The sequence below is a fragment of the Hylaeus anthracinus genome, unplaced genomic scaffold, assembly GCF_026225885.1.
Source record: "Hylaeus anthracinus isolate JK02 unplaced genomic scaffold, UHH_iyHylAnth1.0_haploid 12002, whole genome shotgun sequence".
In the NCBI taxonomy this organism is placed as follows: Eukaryota; Metazoa; Arthropoda; class Insecta; order Hymenoptera; family Colletidae; genus Hylaeus; species Hylaeus anthracinus.
In genome coordinates this window covers 8,597,832-8,612,064 of record NW_026534349.1, presented here as the reverse complement: position 1 = coordinate 8,612,064, position 14,233 = coordinate 8,597,832, and the positions used below count along the sequence as shown (strand labels likewise).

General features: G+C 46.7%; 1 protein-coding gene across 1 annotated transcript in view; it reads right to left on the bottom strand.

Moving 5' to 3' along the window:
* The window catches only part of LOC128891551 (histone-lysine N-methyltransferase PRDM16-like), a 34,354-nt gene extending 20,768 nt beyond the window's left edge, over window positions 1-13,586 (bottom strand). The window contains exons 1-3 of the mRNA XM_054151115.1: window positions 13,480-13,586; window positions 8,978-9,127; window positions 8,406-8,596 (exon numbers count right to left, since the gene is read on the bottom strand). Of these exons, the coding sequence (XP_054007090.1) occupies window positions 8,406-8,596; window positions 8,978-9,127; window positions 13,480-13,528 (390 nt within the window). The 5' untranslated portion in view covers window positions 13,529-13,586. The remainder of the gene's footprint in view (window positions 1-8,405; window positions 8,597-8,977; window positions 9,128-13,479) is intronic.
* Between the last annotated feature and the right edge of the window lie 647 nt (window positions 13,587-14,233).

Below are 14,233 nucleotides of genomic sequence, written 5' to 3'. Positions count from 1 at the left end.
TAGCAAGTGCATCCCGAATCACGAATCCCTCAGCGAAACGTGCGTGACAATTAAGTCGACGCCGGAACCCGCGTAGCTCGGGGCTGCCAGCGACGTCGTGATTAATTCAAGCCAATAGTGGAGAGCACACACAGAACGCCTTCAGGGCACAGTGTATTCCTGTGTATATTGAACTTGGGCTACCTCTCTGAACCGGACCAGATTAGTTCGGTCATTGTGGCAGGGTCTGGGCGCTCGTATGCACACAATCTGTCAACCGTGCGCGCACCAAATTCTGCCAATCTCGGACTAAAGACGTACGCGCGAATCCAGATCGGCGCCTGAATTCGCCAACGATTCCCGTTAATCCAGCGAATTGAGCCAACCGGAGGCCACAGACGGCGTTTGCCTCAAAGAAAATGTCCATCGTCAACGAGTAATTCCATCCGTAATTACGATTCCATCGACGCGGTGGAAAAGTCATCGAGCTGGTCAAACGTTCGCGCGTATCAAACCGTTCGCGTCGATTACGGTTTCTTTTATTTCTCGTCTCGGTTCGAAAACAATGACTCCGTCGTCGATTGTTTGTCGATTCATGGCTGGGATTGAGTTTAAATTTTAAATTCATCATCCAACCGGTCTACATCAACTATGAACATTATGTAATATCGTATTTAACGATAAGTTCGTTAACCAACGGTTGCAAATTATTTCGAAAGGAAACCACGTTGCATTATACAGTAGCCGCGAATCGAGCGAGTTTCAGCGCGGCCAGTTTTGCAGTCACCGTTTTTCGGGGGCTGAGCCAATTTCAGAAAATCCGACACGATTCCAATTACAATTTTGTTTATCGCAACGTTACCCGAAGGGCTGGCCGTTAATGGAGCTTTTCGAAAACAGAAACTACCTACTACCACAACCAACGGTTGACTCAGCTTCCATTAAAGACGAGATTTCCACCCTCGAGATACAGTTTCGCGAAAAGATTTAGAAATCTCTTCGAGCAGCCATAATCGCGCAAAGGTCCCCCGTTCTCCTAGTCGCGCTCTCTGTTTCTCTTTCTCTTCCTCGTGCTCCTCCACACCCCCGAGGTGTAACAGTCCCGCCGATCCGAGACAATTGGCGGCACATCAAAGGCGCCGATTGTTTCCCGTAAATTATAACCGGGAGAGCACTTGCTTGACTTCTCGTTACGAGTTGGCGAACAAGTTCAATTAAGTTCATGCTGGCGAAGACGAGGAACGGCTTCCTACGCACGCAGGGGCCCTATCCGGCACGGCGTCTGTAGCGCCATCAACCCCATGGAGCTATCCAAACAGCAGAAACGGAGACAGAGGGATGGAGGACGGTGGAACGAAGGGGAGAGAAGAACAGAGAACGGTGACAATGAGAAACCAGGAAGGCACCGTGTTTGTTATCAACTCCCAATGTTTCAACCTCAACGGCCGCGTCTCGAGCGTTGATTCGTGATACAACGCGGGTCGATGTAACTCAAGGAGGGAAATGGGTTTAGGCTCAAAGAGTTGCAAGCTCGAAACAAAGGGTATGAAGAAGGAAAAGGATTGCTACACGGTGCTGGGATCGTTGATTAACCAGTAAGTAGTTTAAACCAATTCATACATATCGCTAACAAAAATATAGTCCTAAACCTATTTCTCTCCTTAACGACCGTAAAAAGCTGGACGATAGGACGCGATTATTATTTTGAAAATGATTTCGTGGATTATTTCGTGGCAGAATTTAATTTTCGTCAGGTTTCCAATCGATGCTTCGCGAGGGTAGTAAATTGTAGCGGGTCATAGGTTCGAGCGACGAGGGACGAAAGGACCAGCGGCGTAAAGAGGAACGCCTTTTGAAGACGATGATGCCGACGACGCGTCTCCATTGTACGGGACAGCCGGGTCAGCCTGACGACCGGGCAACACGTGTCTGTTATGTCTATTATCGACAGATAGTGGGGTAACGAGCGGACGAGATTTATCACCCTCCGTTGCCACCCTAGAGAAACGAGAAGCCGAGGGTACGATGGGGTGGCGAAGCGAGAAGAGCCTGGTTTACAGCTGGTTTGGCAGAAAGAAAGGCCAGTTAAAACCTTACAGTCGAACCGCGCGCGAGATCCTTTCGATAAAGTACGCGGAATAACCTTTGCGAACGCGGAATCCGTAGGTCCGCGGAGACAAGCGGACCAATCGCGTCTAGGGGAAACGTTACAACCTAGCGGCTCACCGAACTTTCTTTGAGTTTTTCAAGTCACCGCGAGACGCTAAAATGGCAAGGGTTGACCGAGATGGAGGGGAGAGCGCAGAACTCGCTGGTAGTAAATTTAAATGTCAAAATATACGCGTTAACGATTCGGGACGCACAAAGCTGTATCGTAAGGTTTATTAGCATAATAGGAGAAGGTGCAGCGACGAACGAGCCTGGCCAAAACCCGTCAATCAAAAACCCGATCCTCGAGAAAAGGGCTAGTTAGCCAGTGACCCTTGCATTCTCGTCCTTTCGAAGGATAACGTACGCGTATCTCGGTGCATACCGAGCGACAGACTTTCTCGCTATTATTTCGGGACATTCCTGGGTTTCTTCGAGATATCGTTCGTCTAGATGTCGAGTTTTAACGCGGAAATAGTCTTGGAACGAGGGGAAATCAAACTTTCTGTGTCCACGCACCTCGTGTCCCAGTTTCGCGCGAGCTTTGAGAGAAAATTATACTTCCGGGTGCAAGGGGTGCATAAAGCTGGTGCTACGAGACTGAGTCATCCCCTTCGCCGGCGGAATTCGCATAGATGGGTAGGGGATTCTTTGACGTCCTGGCGTGTCTGACCGTACGACAAGCGTCACAATGCCGGACATTCCCGGCGTCACTGATTGTCACTTGTTTCCTGCCAATTCTCCTCTGTTGGTTCCGACCGCGAAACGCTCTTTCCCTACGCCGCTTCTTTCTCCAATTTCAAATTCAAACGGTGAAAATCACCGGCCGCGTAACCCTACGCCTTGAGAAACCGAAGGTCACCGCGTCGCCTTGGAACGTACTTTTCTATCGTCGATTCATCGCCATGTCCAAGAATGCCCACAGGCAGGGATGGAAGCGGATGGAAGTGCGCGTCGCGACTATCGTGCACGCCTCGAGTTAATAAAGACGCGGTTGAATCGAGAAGGAAGAGAAGGTGGAGAAGGAAGGGGCAAGGAGGACTTGGCATAATGTGGCTCATTGTCGAATCACTTCCGGGGCTTGACCTCCAGCAACGCCCTAAAGACCAGTTCACCTGGACAATGTCCACGAACAATGGACACCGGTGTTCCGCGTTGTAAAGCTCCGTACGACAGACACGTCGATTGTCTCGGATACGTACTTCCAGCCCGAACGAGAATTTAATAATATCTACAATGCGTGGCTACTGCCCCCTGGCATCACCTACATTTCACGAGAGTTTTGTCGGGCTAGGTAGTGTCGACGCTTAAGTGGTAGGCGTGTAAGGAAAAGTACATTGTTGCTTCGACGAAGATCGTCGCCAGGGAATTCGAGAAGGGTGCGTTGACATTCTCTCGTTCACGACGATTAACGCGTTAATCTTCTATGGACCACATTTTTTTCTTCTGCAAACGACTTTCAAGGCATTTACTTTGATACTTCAGGTTGATGGCGCTGCCAACCGTCATTGATATTGCTATAGGTTATCAGTAGACTGCGGATTTTATGTATATTTATGATATAAACGGTTGGTCCTCGCTGATCGAAGCTTTCTTGAAACATTTACCACTAACTCGGAATGCCTAAGAAGCGTCGAGCACTAAACGTGTCGAGCAAAGCGCATTCAGAAAGCGAATTTCTCAAGAAACATCGTATCAAGTCACGCGTATTGGAAATGCGCTGTGGTCACGCTCTTTGCGGCTTCGACTTGTCTCATTACGAGTACCGGGGGTGGTTCGTGCGGTTCGCGCGAGGACACGCTTCGTCGAGCGTCGCCATTTATATGATTTGTCAGCGACATACGCCGCTAATGGCGCAGCCTTCCAGCCGATTTGTCGAAAAAGTGGTCCGCACGATCAGCGAGGCGCGTGTGCTCGCTTCCATATGAAAAACAACCGATCTTCCGCTCTTTTTTCCTTCTCTCCCTCGTGGCCGCTCGAAAAGCCAGCCGGCGGCTCGTATTCGCGTCGAGAGACGTCGAGAGAGGGGCCGTCAGCGATCGCGTGGAAAAATTGACGATGCTTCCAATATGCCGATGAGCGAGCGACGAGAGAAAAGGGGGCAGACGGACGCAGACGGGGTGGATTCTGCGGAACGCCTAAGCGAACAACCCTCGTGTCCCATATGGAAATGAACGTATTGAGCAAAGGTATCTCGAGAACCGGGTTAAATGTTAAATACGAGTTAAAAGAGTACAGCTTCGCTCGCGTCGCTTCCACCCCTTCCAAATAGAAATGCATCCTCTATAAAAATGTATGCAAATATCTTTTTGTTCAATAAAAAATAATATATATTAGCATTATATAACGAGGAAAGGGAGTTGTTTCTTAAAATTCCCTTTACGATATAAACTCAAATAAATATTGCAGAATGTATAAATACAGATGTAGCTTTCATCTTACAGTATACAAAATTAATAAGAAAGAATATTTTTATGTCGGGGGATTTAATCGATTTGTGCAGTGAACGGGCCATTTGACTAGTCAGTCGGCCATACACGGTCTGTGGTAACATATGTTTATAAGCGCGCTCAGTCTGTTTTAATTTTCAATTTCTGCGTTATCTTGTAACCAATTTTCATTAAATATATTTTAAAATTGTTTATTCCACTACCTGGGTTCCATTACTTTACTTTTAATGTAAAGATTGTTTAACAATTTCAAAACTTTTTATTAGAAAAATTAAAAGCAAAAGACGACACATAAGATGGCCACTAATTTCCCTGTAATTCTGTTTAAATGTATCCAACAAGTATTAGCAATACGTATGATCAGAAACATCTCTAGCTAAAGACATCCAACACAATAAACGCCACAGGATTGATCATTTAAGGCGGGTTCTCGAGATCATTCGGTAAATTGGAGCCGTACCCCCGACGCAAGGGTCTTACAGACGACTGAGCTAAGCCTCGGATTGGTTTAGTCGCCACGAAGGCACGCCGCGAGTCGGCAGTTCTGCGGAACACGCGTCACCGAGCAAAACGCACCCGGAAGAGAGAATCCACCGTTTTCCACTTCTCACCCCTCCGCCAGGATCCGAAAAACGAGGCTCGGCCGACGCGGCAGGTAGGGTAGCACCGATACCTCGATTCATGCTACCCTACCATACGTCGACCTCGAGGCTTCCCTTCGCTTCTGCTCAGGTGTGTACGCGACGAGTAACTGTCCACGAAATTTGAGGGTAAATTTCGGTTTTAGAGACGTTTTATTTCTTCCCCCTTTTCGATCGTATCCTAATCGCGGTACGCTTAATTCCACGGTGTCTTCTTTAGGTTACCTTCATTGAAGTTGTTGGATATTATGATAAATATTATAGTCATGTTATTTTTATTTTGAATTTTTTGTACTCGTCGCGCCATCACTTTGTCGGGTGAGAGTGAGTTCACTGCGCATGTTTATCCGTTTTCTTTTTTGTTATGTTGTGTTCAGACAGTATTAGTAAAAGACGTCCTTCCAAGTAGCTATGGAAAACAGTATTAAAATAAACTATTATATTATAGAGTTAGTATTCGTACAGTTTGGGAGTTTTCTGAAAGTGTAAGCGTAAAATCCTTATCTGGATTAAAAATTCTTTTGTCAGTATATTATAACGCTACCGCGTTACGCCATAAATGTATTACCTTCTGGATTGTTAACCTACCAGCTACACGATCTTGATATTTCATCAAACGTCTCAAAATTAGATTTTACCGCGTAATAAATCAACATTTGCACTTCCGTACATGAAAGTCGAGCGTAATATCATAGGAACGGTGAAAACACGTGCGATAAATGATGTTATCGTACTACTTTCAACCATTTATCATCGCGGTCCAATTTAGGCAGCGGACGAAATTAGGCAACCTTCCTCTGCTTGATATTTACAACGAAACTTTACGATTTCGCTGATAATGGTTTATCGATAATTTAACCTCGATCGTTCCAGTTTCCCCCTTTGGTTCCGTTGCGCGAGAGCCTCGCCTCTTTCCCTGAGAATGTGAGAAAAGGATTAGGATTAGGGGATAGCGTGCGAATCGATCGAAAGGGATCCCTCCTAGATTTCTCCAATTTCAGAAAAGGATCACGCTTTCTGTTAACCGTTCGTTTCTTTACCACCACTGGGATGTAATTCACGTTTCCAACCCCATTTTTCCAACTTCTTTATGCTTGGAATATATACATTTTTTTTTCTACGGATCGACGAAATACGTTAATTTTTTCGCGAATTCTCCATCGACGCTCGAAAGCGATACGTTTTCGATCAACCATTCGTTATCTACGCCTCGATTCAAAGAACGCTCGATATACGACGAGAATTCACGGCTAGATTTCCTGTCGCGATGTTTTCTCCGCTCGTGTGCTCGCACGTTTACGCGCGTGGGGTTGATAGATCGGCCCGACGAAACGAAGGGGTAGTTTGGCTTTAATCGATCCTGTAATCGCCGGTCCGACAGTTGGCTCGGGCTACCTTTTTGTCGGCAGTTAGATGGATGGTGCCATTTACATTTTGTCAGTGCGACATGCGCTAACGTAACATAACGCTACCGCTATCATATCTATCACACCCTCTGGACCGGTACGCGGCTAGTTAACAACTCAGTCCAAGCCCGTAATCTCGTTTCGCAACGACCGACGTTTTTCGCACAAGAATGACCCGACCTGAAACGACGTCGAGCGGAAGAAAAATTTGAAAAATCGCAGGCTCGCTTTAATCTAGAGTCAGTCCCGTAAGTACTCGTACCCTCTATATCCATTTAAGTAATTTGTCTAATTTAAATGATAAGCTTCATGTTTCCAAATCAATTTTCCGTTATAAATATATACATGATTAAACTTCACACATGTATATACAGTCAGTCCCATAAGTATTCGTACGTTTTATGTCTATTAAAGAAATCTATCTAAATTAAATGATAGATTTGCGAAGAAAGTCACGCTAAACGTTGCTTGTAAACGAACAGACGGAATTTTGTGACTTTTACTCTTGTAGAAAACTCTGTGGACTCTAATTGGGATCGGTTCCGAGTCCTCTTGATGTAATTGGGATCAATCCAGTCGTATCCAATTAGGTTCCACCTAGAATTTCAATGTGACTCTAGTTGAATTCAGATAATCGCAAAGGCCCAATCTAGGGCGTGATAATAGAGACAGTTGGAATGACAGTTGACATCGATTTCACGGACTATTTTTTCAATCTTGACTCGTACCGATTTCACGGTCTACTTGAGAACACACGAGTCAACGGAGACGAAACGATTCTCGGCGGAATTTTCGGAATCGGAACGGGGAAAAGAGGCAGAAACCGAAAGAAAACTGTCCGAGGTAAGCCAATTGACAGATCCGTCAACACGGATGACACCTTCGACGCGACCGAGCCGACCAGCTGTCTACCGTCGAACCTAGAAAACGACTCTGTCCGTTCGTATCCCTCTCTCGATTTCTCTCTCGTACTGCTTTTCCCATCTTCAGCATCTGCCGGATAATACCAGGGATTATAGCAGGAGGATAGCAAGCCCACCGACACTGGTTCGGAGCAAAGTATTCCTCCGGTGGATCTCGAACCATAAACAGATCGATCATCTTTCAAACGGTTTCCCGTACGAGATCGTATCTCACTAAAATCCTTGGTTTTGCGGGAAATCGTCGATTCGCCGTTTTCAAAACGGAGCAAAGATAGTAAGTACTGTTATACTGGACTGCAACCAACCCTCTATTTACCGCGACTCACACGCCTTTTCGTCAATCCGTCCAATACAGATTACTCAGCGACTTACACTTTCTTGTTCATAACTTCGTAACTTCCACCTCATCCATCGTTGCCAAGGGCTAAGGTCATTCTATCCTCACCGATTACCAGAATACAATACGTATATATAGGATCCAACGATAGAAACGCGGGCAGTTGACTCCTTAACCAAGTACTATTAAATTCACAACAAAGATTCTTGTAAGTGTCCGTAAGCGCTTAGAACTCTCAAATAAATCTGTATTCAGCCAACATTGAGTGATTCGAGGATCCCTTCTCTCCTTTCTACGGCGTAATAGTACGATGGTATCGACTTGTATGTCGAGTAGGATTTTTTCTGGAATATTTCGTTACGGAAGAGTTGACGGTAGCTCTTCTCCGTGTGGCGCCTCGAGGAGGTTGTTTCGTTTACTTACGTCACGCTTCAAACATTCCGGGGAACGGCGACAACGACGACGACGACGACGGAAGCAGTAAGCTCGCGCGCGTATCGTATAAGAAATATACAACTCACCTCCCACGCGTAGCGGGGGTTGTAAGGCTCGCTCGCCCATTTCGCGAGGAAAGGCCCGAACCTCGCACCCCTTGGAATGTCCTTCCGCGCACGAACTTGAGGACCGCCGGCCGCCGAACCTCCCACCTCGACTTCCGGCACGGGTGACACCCATTCGCGGTTCGATTGCTCCTTTTGCTTCAACGCGTCCTCTGCGAATCAAACAAGATTATCGGCTGAATCGTCTGCTGTCAGGTACAGAATGCCGTTGCACCGTTCGCCAAAAGAAGCTAACGGCGATACGATTCGGTGGATGACGATTAAACGCAACGTTAGCGGCGATTATATAGCAATTTAGAAAATGAAATCCTTTCGATAACCACTCGTGGCGACCCAGCCGCGATAACCTACTATTCTAATCCAGATAATTAAGCGCCACGTCTCGCGATAATTTACACCGTAATTCGTAACATTAAGCGCCGCGCGGTCGACCCAGTATTCTAATTTACGCAATTAGCTGCCGCGGCTCGCGAACGGGGCTTTCGAGCGGTAATTTTCTGTAAAAGAAGAAAAATTCCAATTCCGCCACTCACGGTACGCCTCGGTCTTGTAGTCCCACGGGGACTTGTCCTCCTCCCTGGCCGACGGCGGTCTATGCTGATCGTCCATTTTCGCGTTTTCGGCGACTCCCGTGCCACCGGCGACCAGCGTGCCAGACGTCGAGTCGCCTTCGTCGCTGCTTCCTGGAACGCAACGCCGGCGACTTAGAAAGAAACGATGCTGGTTTTAACGAGAAATCGGGCCGCGTCTAAGGTCAAAGAACGCCGGCATGTGGAGCGAGGTTAAAGGTTTCGGCATCGATTGCCTGCCCACGTTCCGCTCCGTTCCAACCGATCGTCGAACGGTCGTGCCACCCACATTCGCGCGACGGGATGCATTCGCGCCGGGGAAAACGGAATGGAGATTACGTCCACGACGAAAATTCAATTTACCCGTGGAGATTTGCGCGGAGGACTCCGGAGACCCAAAAGAACCGTCACTGTGGCTAAAGAGAGGAGGGTGGAATGATTTTGAAACTCTATCGATTGATCGTTTCCCTGGAAATAATAGCCGCTCTTCCTGTAATCGAAGTTTTCCCTCTACTTGCGCTGAAAAACATCGCCGAATATCTTGATAAAGCCAAAAATGCTTGCAACCAACGACGAAAGCCTTGCCGTTTTTTGCGCCGGGCTAGACAACGTTAGGTGTCGGAGAAGGTACATATGAGCCGTTCACTGCACAAATCAATTAACTCCATTTTTACATGGCATTTCTCATCTTTTTATTCTACGAAGTTGATCGATTTGTCCAATGAGCGGCTTATACGATGAGCTTTATAGAGACAGGGTAAATTGGCTCTCGAGAACTTGACTTTAACCCTTTGCAGTCCCGATTTTCTGATTTCAGTGCAGCTCTGTCGAGTCTCATTCGCCATAGGACAGCAAAGGGTTAACTCAGGCACATGCAAGGATCAGTGGCAACCGTAGAACGTTATCGTCTCGGACCTTTGGTCGTTTCCTCGGTCTAGTGTGCGATGCAACATCCGAGTTGAGGTTGTTTCGCCCGATAAGCCTGGAGAATTTTATCCTCTCCTTTCCTCTGTTCGCCTACCTTCGATGCACTATGAATGTACTGTATATTGCTCAGGAGTTAGTGAGGTACCTACGAACTGAGGGGCACAGAGGCAAGGAAATCTCACCGCGACAGCCAATCGAACTGCCTCGCCAACTCCTCTGAAGACGATCTCGACGAATGCTCCAAAGCGCCCGGTTATAGTGTCGTTTACGAGCAATCTTCCTTTTATCTCCCGGACAATATTCTATTCACAGCTTCTAATTCCCTTGTGGTACCTCGAAACCGTAAGGCTATCCGTTCTTCGAATCTGGATTTATTTGTATAACTCCGGACCGGATACGACGGGCCCTTCTAATACCCGACTTATCTTCGAATCGAAAGATATCCTCCGCTCGTTGTATCAGCTATCTAAAAACAAACTATGAATTCTACGCGCGTCTACGTAGTGACACGGAGACCTGCGACGATCGACGGTCCTCTGCAAACAGCGTAAGCTCTCTGTGAATCCGCTAGGCTGAGCGAAATTGCCGACAAACTCGCAGGTGTATCCGAGAGAAAGGCACAAAGGCGGCTGTTCGCTCGGTGCTTCGTTCGCGATGTCGATCTTTTACGATCCGCCGCGACGAGTCCTCGAATACGTTTCGATGACGATCGAGTCCTGCGGAGGATGTTTATCCACCGGTAGTAAATGTTTTAGGACGCGATTTTATAGCCCGGAATAACATTAGTATTTCAATGTTATCAGTCTTCTCTAATAAATATCTGCGTTTTCTTTTCTCACACGGATCGACAAAACTTCATAATCATACTAGATGGATAACTGGTTAAAAAATTAACACGATTTTTCGAAGAGCTGTATGCGCACGATATTCTAATAAATATTGTTTCGGAAATATCTAAATTTAAGTGCCGCGTTAGAAATTACCGTATGCCTCGACGGATTAGACGTTCGGATCGTGTCCTGTTTGTCGATAATTTTAAACGGTCAGCACAATTCTAAATCACGAAAGCAGCGCATGTATCGTTCTAGAAGAAATTAAAGTTATTATGAAAGTTAATCACGTTTCTTTATCAAACGAAATCCGTATCCTCTAATCGTATCCTTAACAAATATCCTTAAGAACTTCAACTCGGATCACCGTGGAATCCAAAACGTTACCTCGAGGAGCGTTCGTTTTAGCATGGAATAACCCGAAAGCAAACGCCACCAAGCTTAAGGAACCCTCGACTTGTGTTAGCGCGATCTAGTCGTAAAATGAAACCGTGATCCTGCGGGGTGGGCTAATCGACACGAAGCTCGAAGACAAACGGTAATATAGATATCGGGACGTGCGCGTCCAGCACCGCGAAGAATAATATCTCTCGATATCATTGGTCGCCGAAGAAATTCGTCGGATCCTTTAAAAATAACCGTAAAGATGCGATTTCGATTTCGCGCGTCGGCTCTTCCGATTCGATTAACAGAAATCCGGTTTAGTCGATAAAGTAAACACGGTTTCGTGGCCCGTCGTTCGTTCTCGCGGATGATCGTAAAGAAGAGATTCTAGGATTGTTTAAGAGGATAACGCAGAGCTTCTCGCGCAAATAAAGAGTCGATACGCGATACAACAACAATATTTGGGGAACTCTCGACGTCAGGGGTCTTTGACTCCTGTGGGACACGAGTGCTCGAGTGCTACTTTCTCCCTTGACAAAACTACGAGTACTTGTTGAACCATGAGCGATATTATCCTCGATGATAGCGACTCGAGAGGCTCCCAGCGCGATTAGGCTTCAAGTGGGGCTGCTTAGGAGAATCGAAATTATTCGTGGGAAGACCGTTGTGACTACCACTTTCTTTCCTTACCGGGTCCTTGTTCGTCGAGTAAACAGGTTCCTCCGAATAAAGCGCACAACTTTACGTTTATAGTTAGAGAATAATATCTTGTTTAGAAATTCTACAGGTTACTTTATCGCCAAATCAACAATCCACTCTTCTTCTTCGAATGATACAACTGGAAACACTATACGCGCAAAGATAAAGTGACAACAGCGAATACAATATTTTTAATAGATTTACTCTTTTAATTGTTATAATATCATAGTACCGTCGCGTGGCAAAACCAACGAACTTATGCCTTGCAAATTGAACGTATACTTTGCATACACATTGCCAATCGATTTCCTCAAGTATGACTCATTAGTGGAAGTATGTTATCCTACGTTCTCGGTTTATTTTTGCGCGTAAAATCGTCTCTTTCTCGACTGGGCATTGCGAAAAAGTTGCCTCGAACCGAGAATGTTACGTGTTTAGTCAACAGGTCCTCTTCAGAGGGAAAGACGAAGGAGTCTAGACCATTCTAACCGAACGATTCTCATCTATGATAGGATGCATCCGTCGTTAATTGTCTCACGGTTGAGACAAACTTGAAAACCAATTTTTAATTGAGTTGTTCGCGTTGGGATTCGAGTTATTCGAGAGCGCAAAAACGTTCGACTACCGGCGCTCGAAGATATTCGTCGACGGATCCCGGAAAAGATAATTAAACAAATTGGCGAGCGAGCAACGGGGTGTCGGAAGAGCGATTGCACCGTGGAATGTGTTCAGGCGCGCGTAAACGGCGTTGCTGTGACCGCACAGGACATCCTGGTGATACGGAGATCCTGATGGAAAACGTGCGTGCCCTCGGTGCCCATTAGTGCGTATCGTTCAGCGAGAACGATTCCGCTTTGGAATCGAGAGACTCGTCGCGACGATCAGGCTAATTGGAAGGAACAGCCGCGATCCGATCCTGCGGTAAGGAACTATCCTGCGGCGGTGATAACGCTATCAGTTCGTCGTGGAATTGCCAGTAGATGGTAAACCGTATTAGACAGAGGAACGAATCTCTGCAGCTTGCTTCCGGACGAGCTGCGGTCGAACTTCCTTTTGTTGATACCCGGAGATACGATGCTTTCCGCGGTTATTTATAATAAAATTGGCTCCAACATCTGTCAAGTCTGCTAACCCTTTCGAACCTGGCGTTCACAATTGAGGATACACAATTTGAAAATTACCGACACTATCGTTTAAGGCGAATGTCCTTATTTGCGCACATGAAGAAAGGCCAGTTTTCCACGAAAACTACACTATAAGCATTTTTTCTTTTATTTTTCTCACACTGATTCTAGTCCAAGTTAACCCTGAAAATTAAATTACGTTGGTACGAGAGAAAAAAATAATTCAGGTCTGAAAGGGTTAACCCTTAAGAAACGAAGGACAGTGGTAAATGGGAAAACGAACGAAACTACGTCTCGACGAATGTATGTTGTTATCAACGACGATCGCTCGTATCGATAAATTGCTTGTTGTTTCCTGTAGCGCACAAGCAAATCATAAACAGTTTCGTTTTATCGAAACGCATCACTTTCGATCACCTCGTCCGTAGGAGCTTAATTTCGTTTCTTTTTTATGGATACGCGTTTCGAATCGCGAAAATGAGCGCAAGAGTTTGCAACTTACCATTCATCTTGTAGTCGACCATAGGCCGCGACAGGTCGAGACCGTTCATAAGCGGGTGGAATAGTTTCCGATCTTTGGAGAATCGCCTCTTCTTCGGGCGAACGTAAAATCACTGTCGGCACATGCTCTGTCACCAAAGTCTCACAGGTCAACACAATCCAACGGATGCGAAAGTCGCGAGAAAATCCAGATTAATCGTGTCCATGATCGATCGATCGATACGCATGATCGTTACGAGGCGCGATAAAACGTTCTTCGTACACTGTTCGATGGATAGCGAGGGCGAGAGGGAGGGGTGACCGTGATTGCGGGGGGTATCCCGAAGAGAACGTCAACACGGAGAACGAGAATCGGAGTCGTGCAGCTCGGGGAAGACACGACGGAAAAATAAGAAGCGGATGACCAGAAGAGCGCTGCTTCGTGTCAGCTGGCTCTTGGCAGACTAGAGGATCCAAAATCTGTTGAGAAGAGGATGGCACAACGAGGGTTCCCGAGGGAAGCCAGGGACGATCCACGGGGTGTGGCGGAGCCGTTTCCATCGAGAGCTCTGGTTGGCCCACGGGCGGAGCAACCCCTATCGCATTCGGATCCCCACCAGTCCACCACAGCATCCCTCGAGAGTGCGAGCAAGAGGACGAGACTGAGATAAGAGACGAAGTTACACTGGTGGAGGAACTCGCTGTGGTCGCTGACTGACTCTGATTGCGAGAGACCACCGACAGAACGTGACTCTGATAACGAACGAGACGGGCTA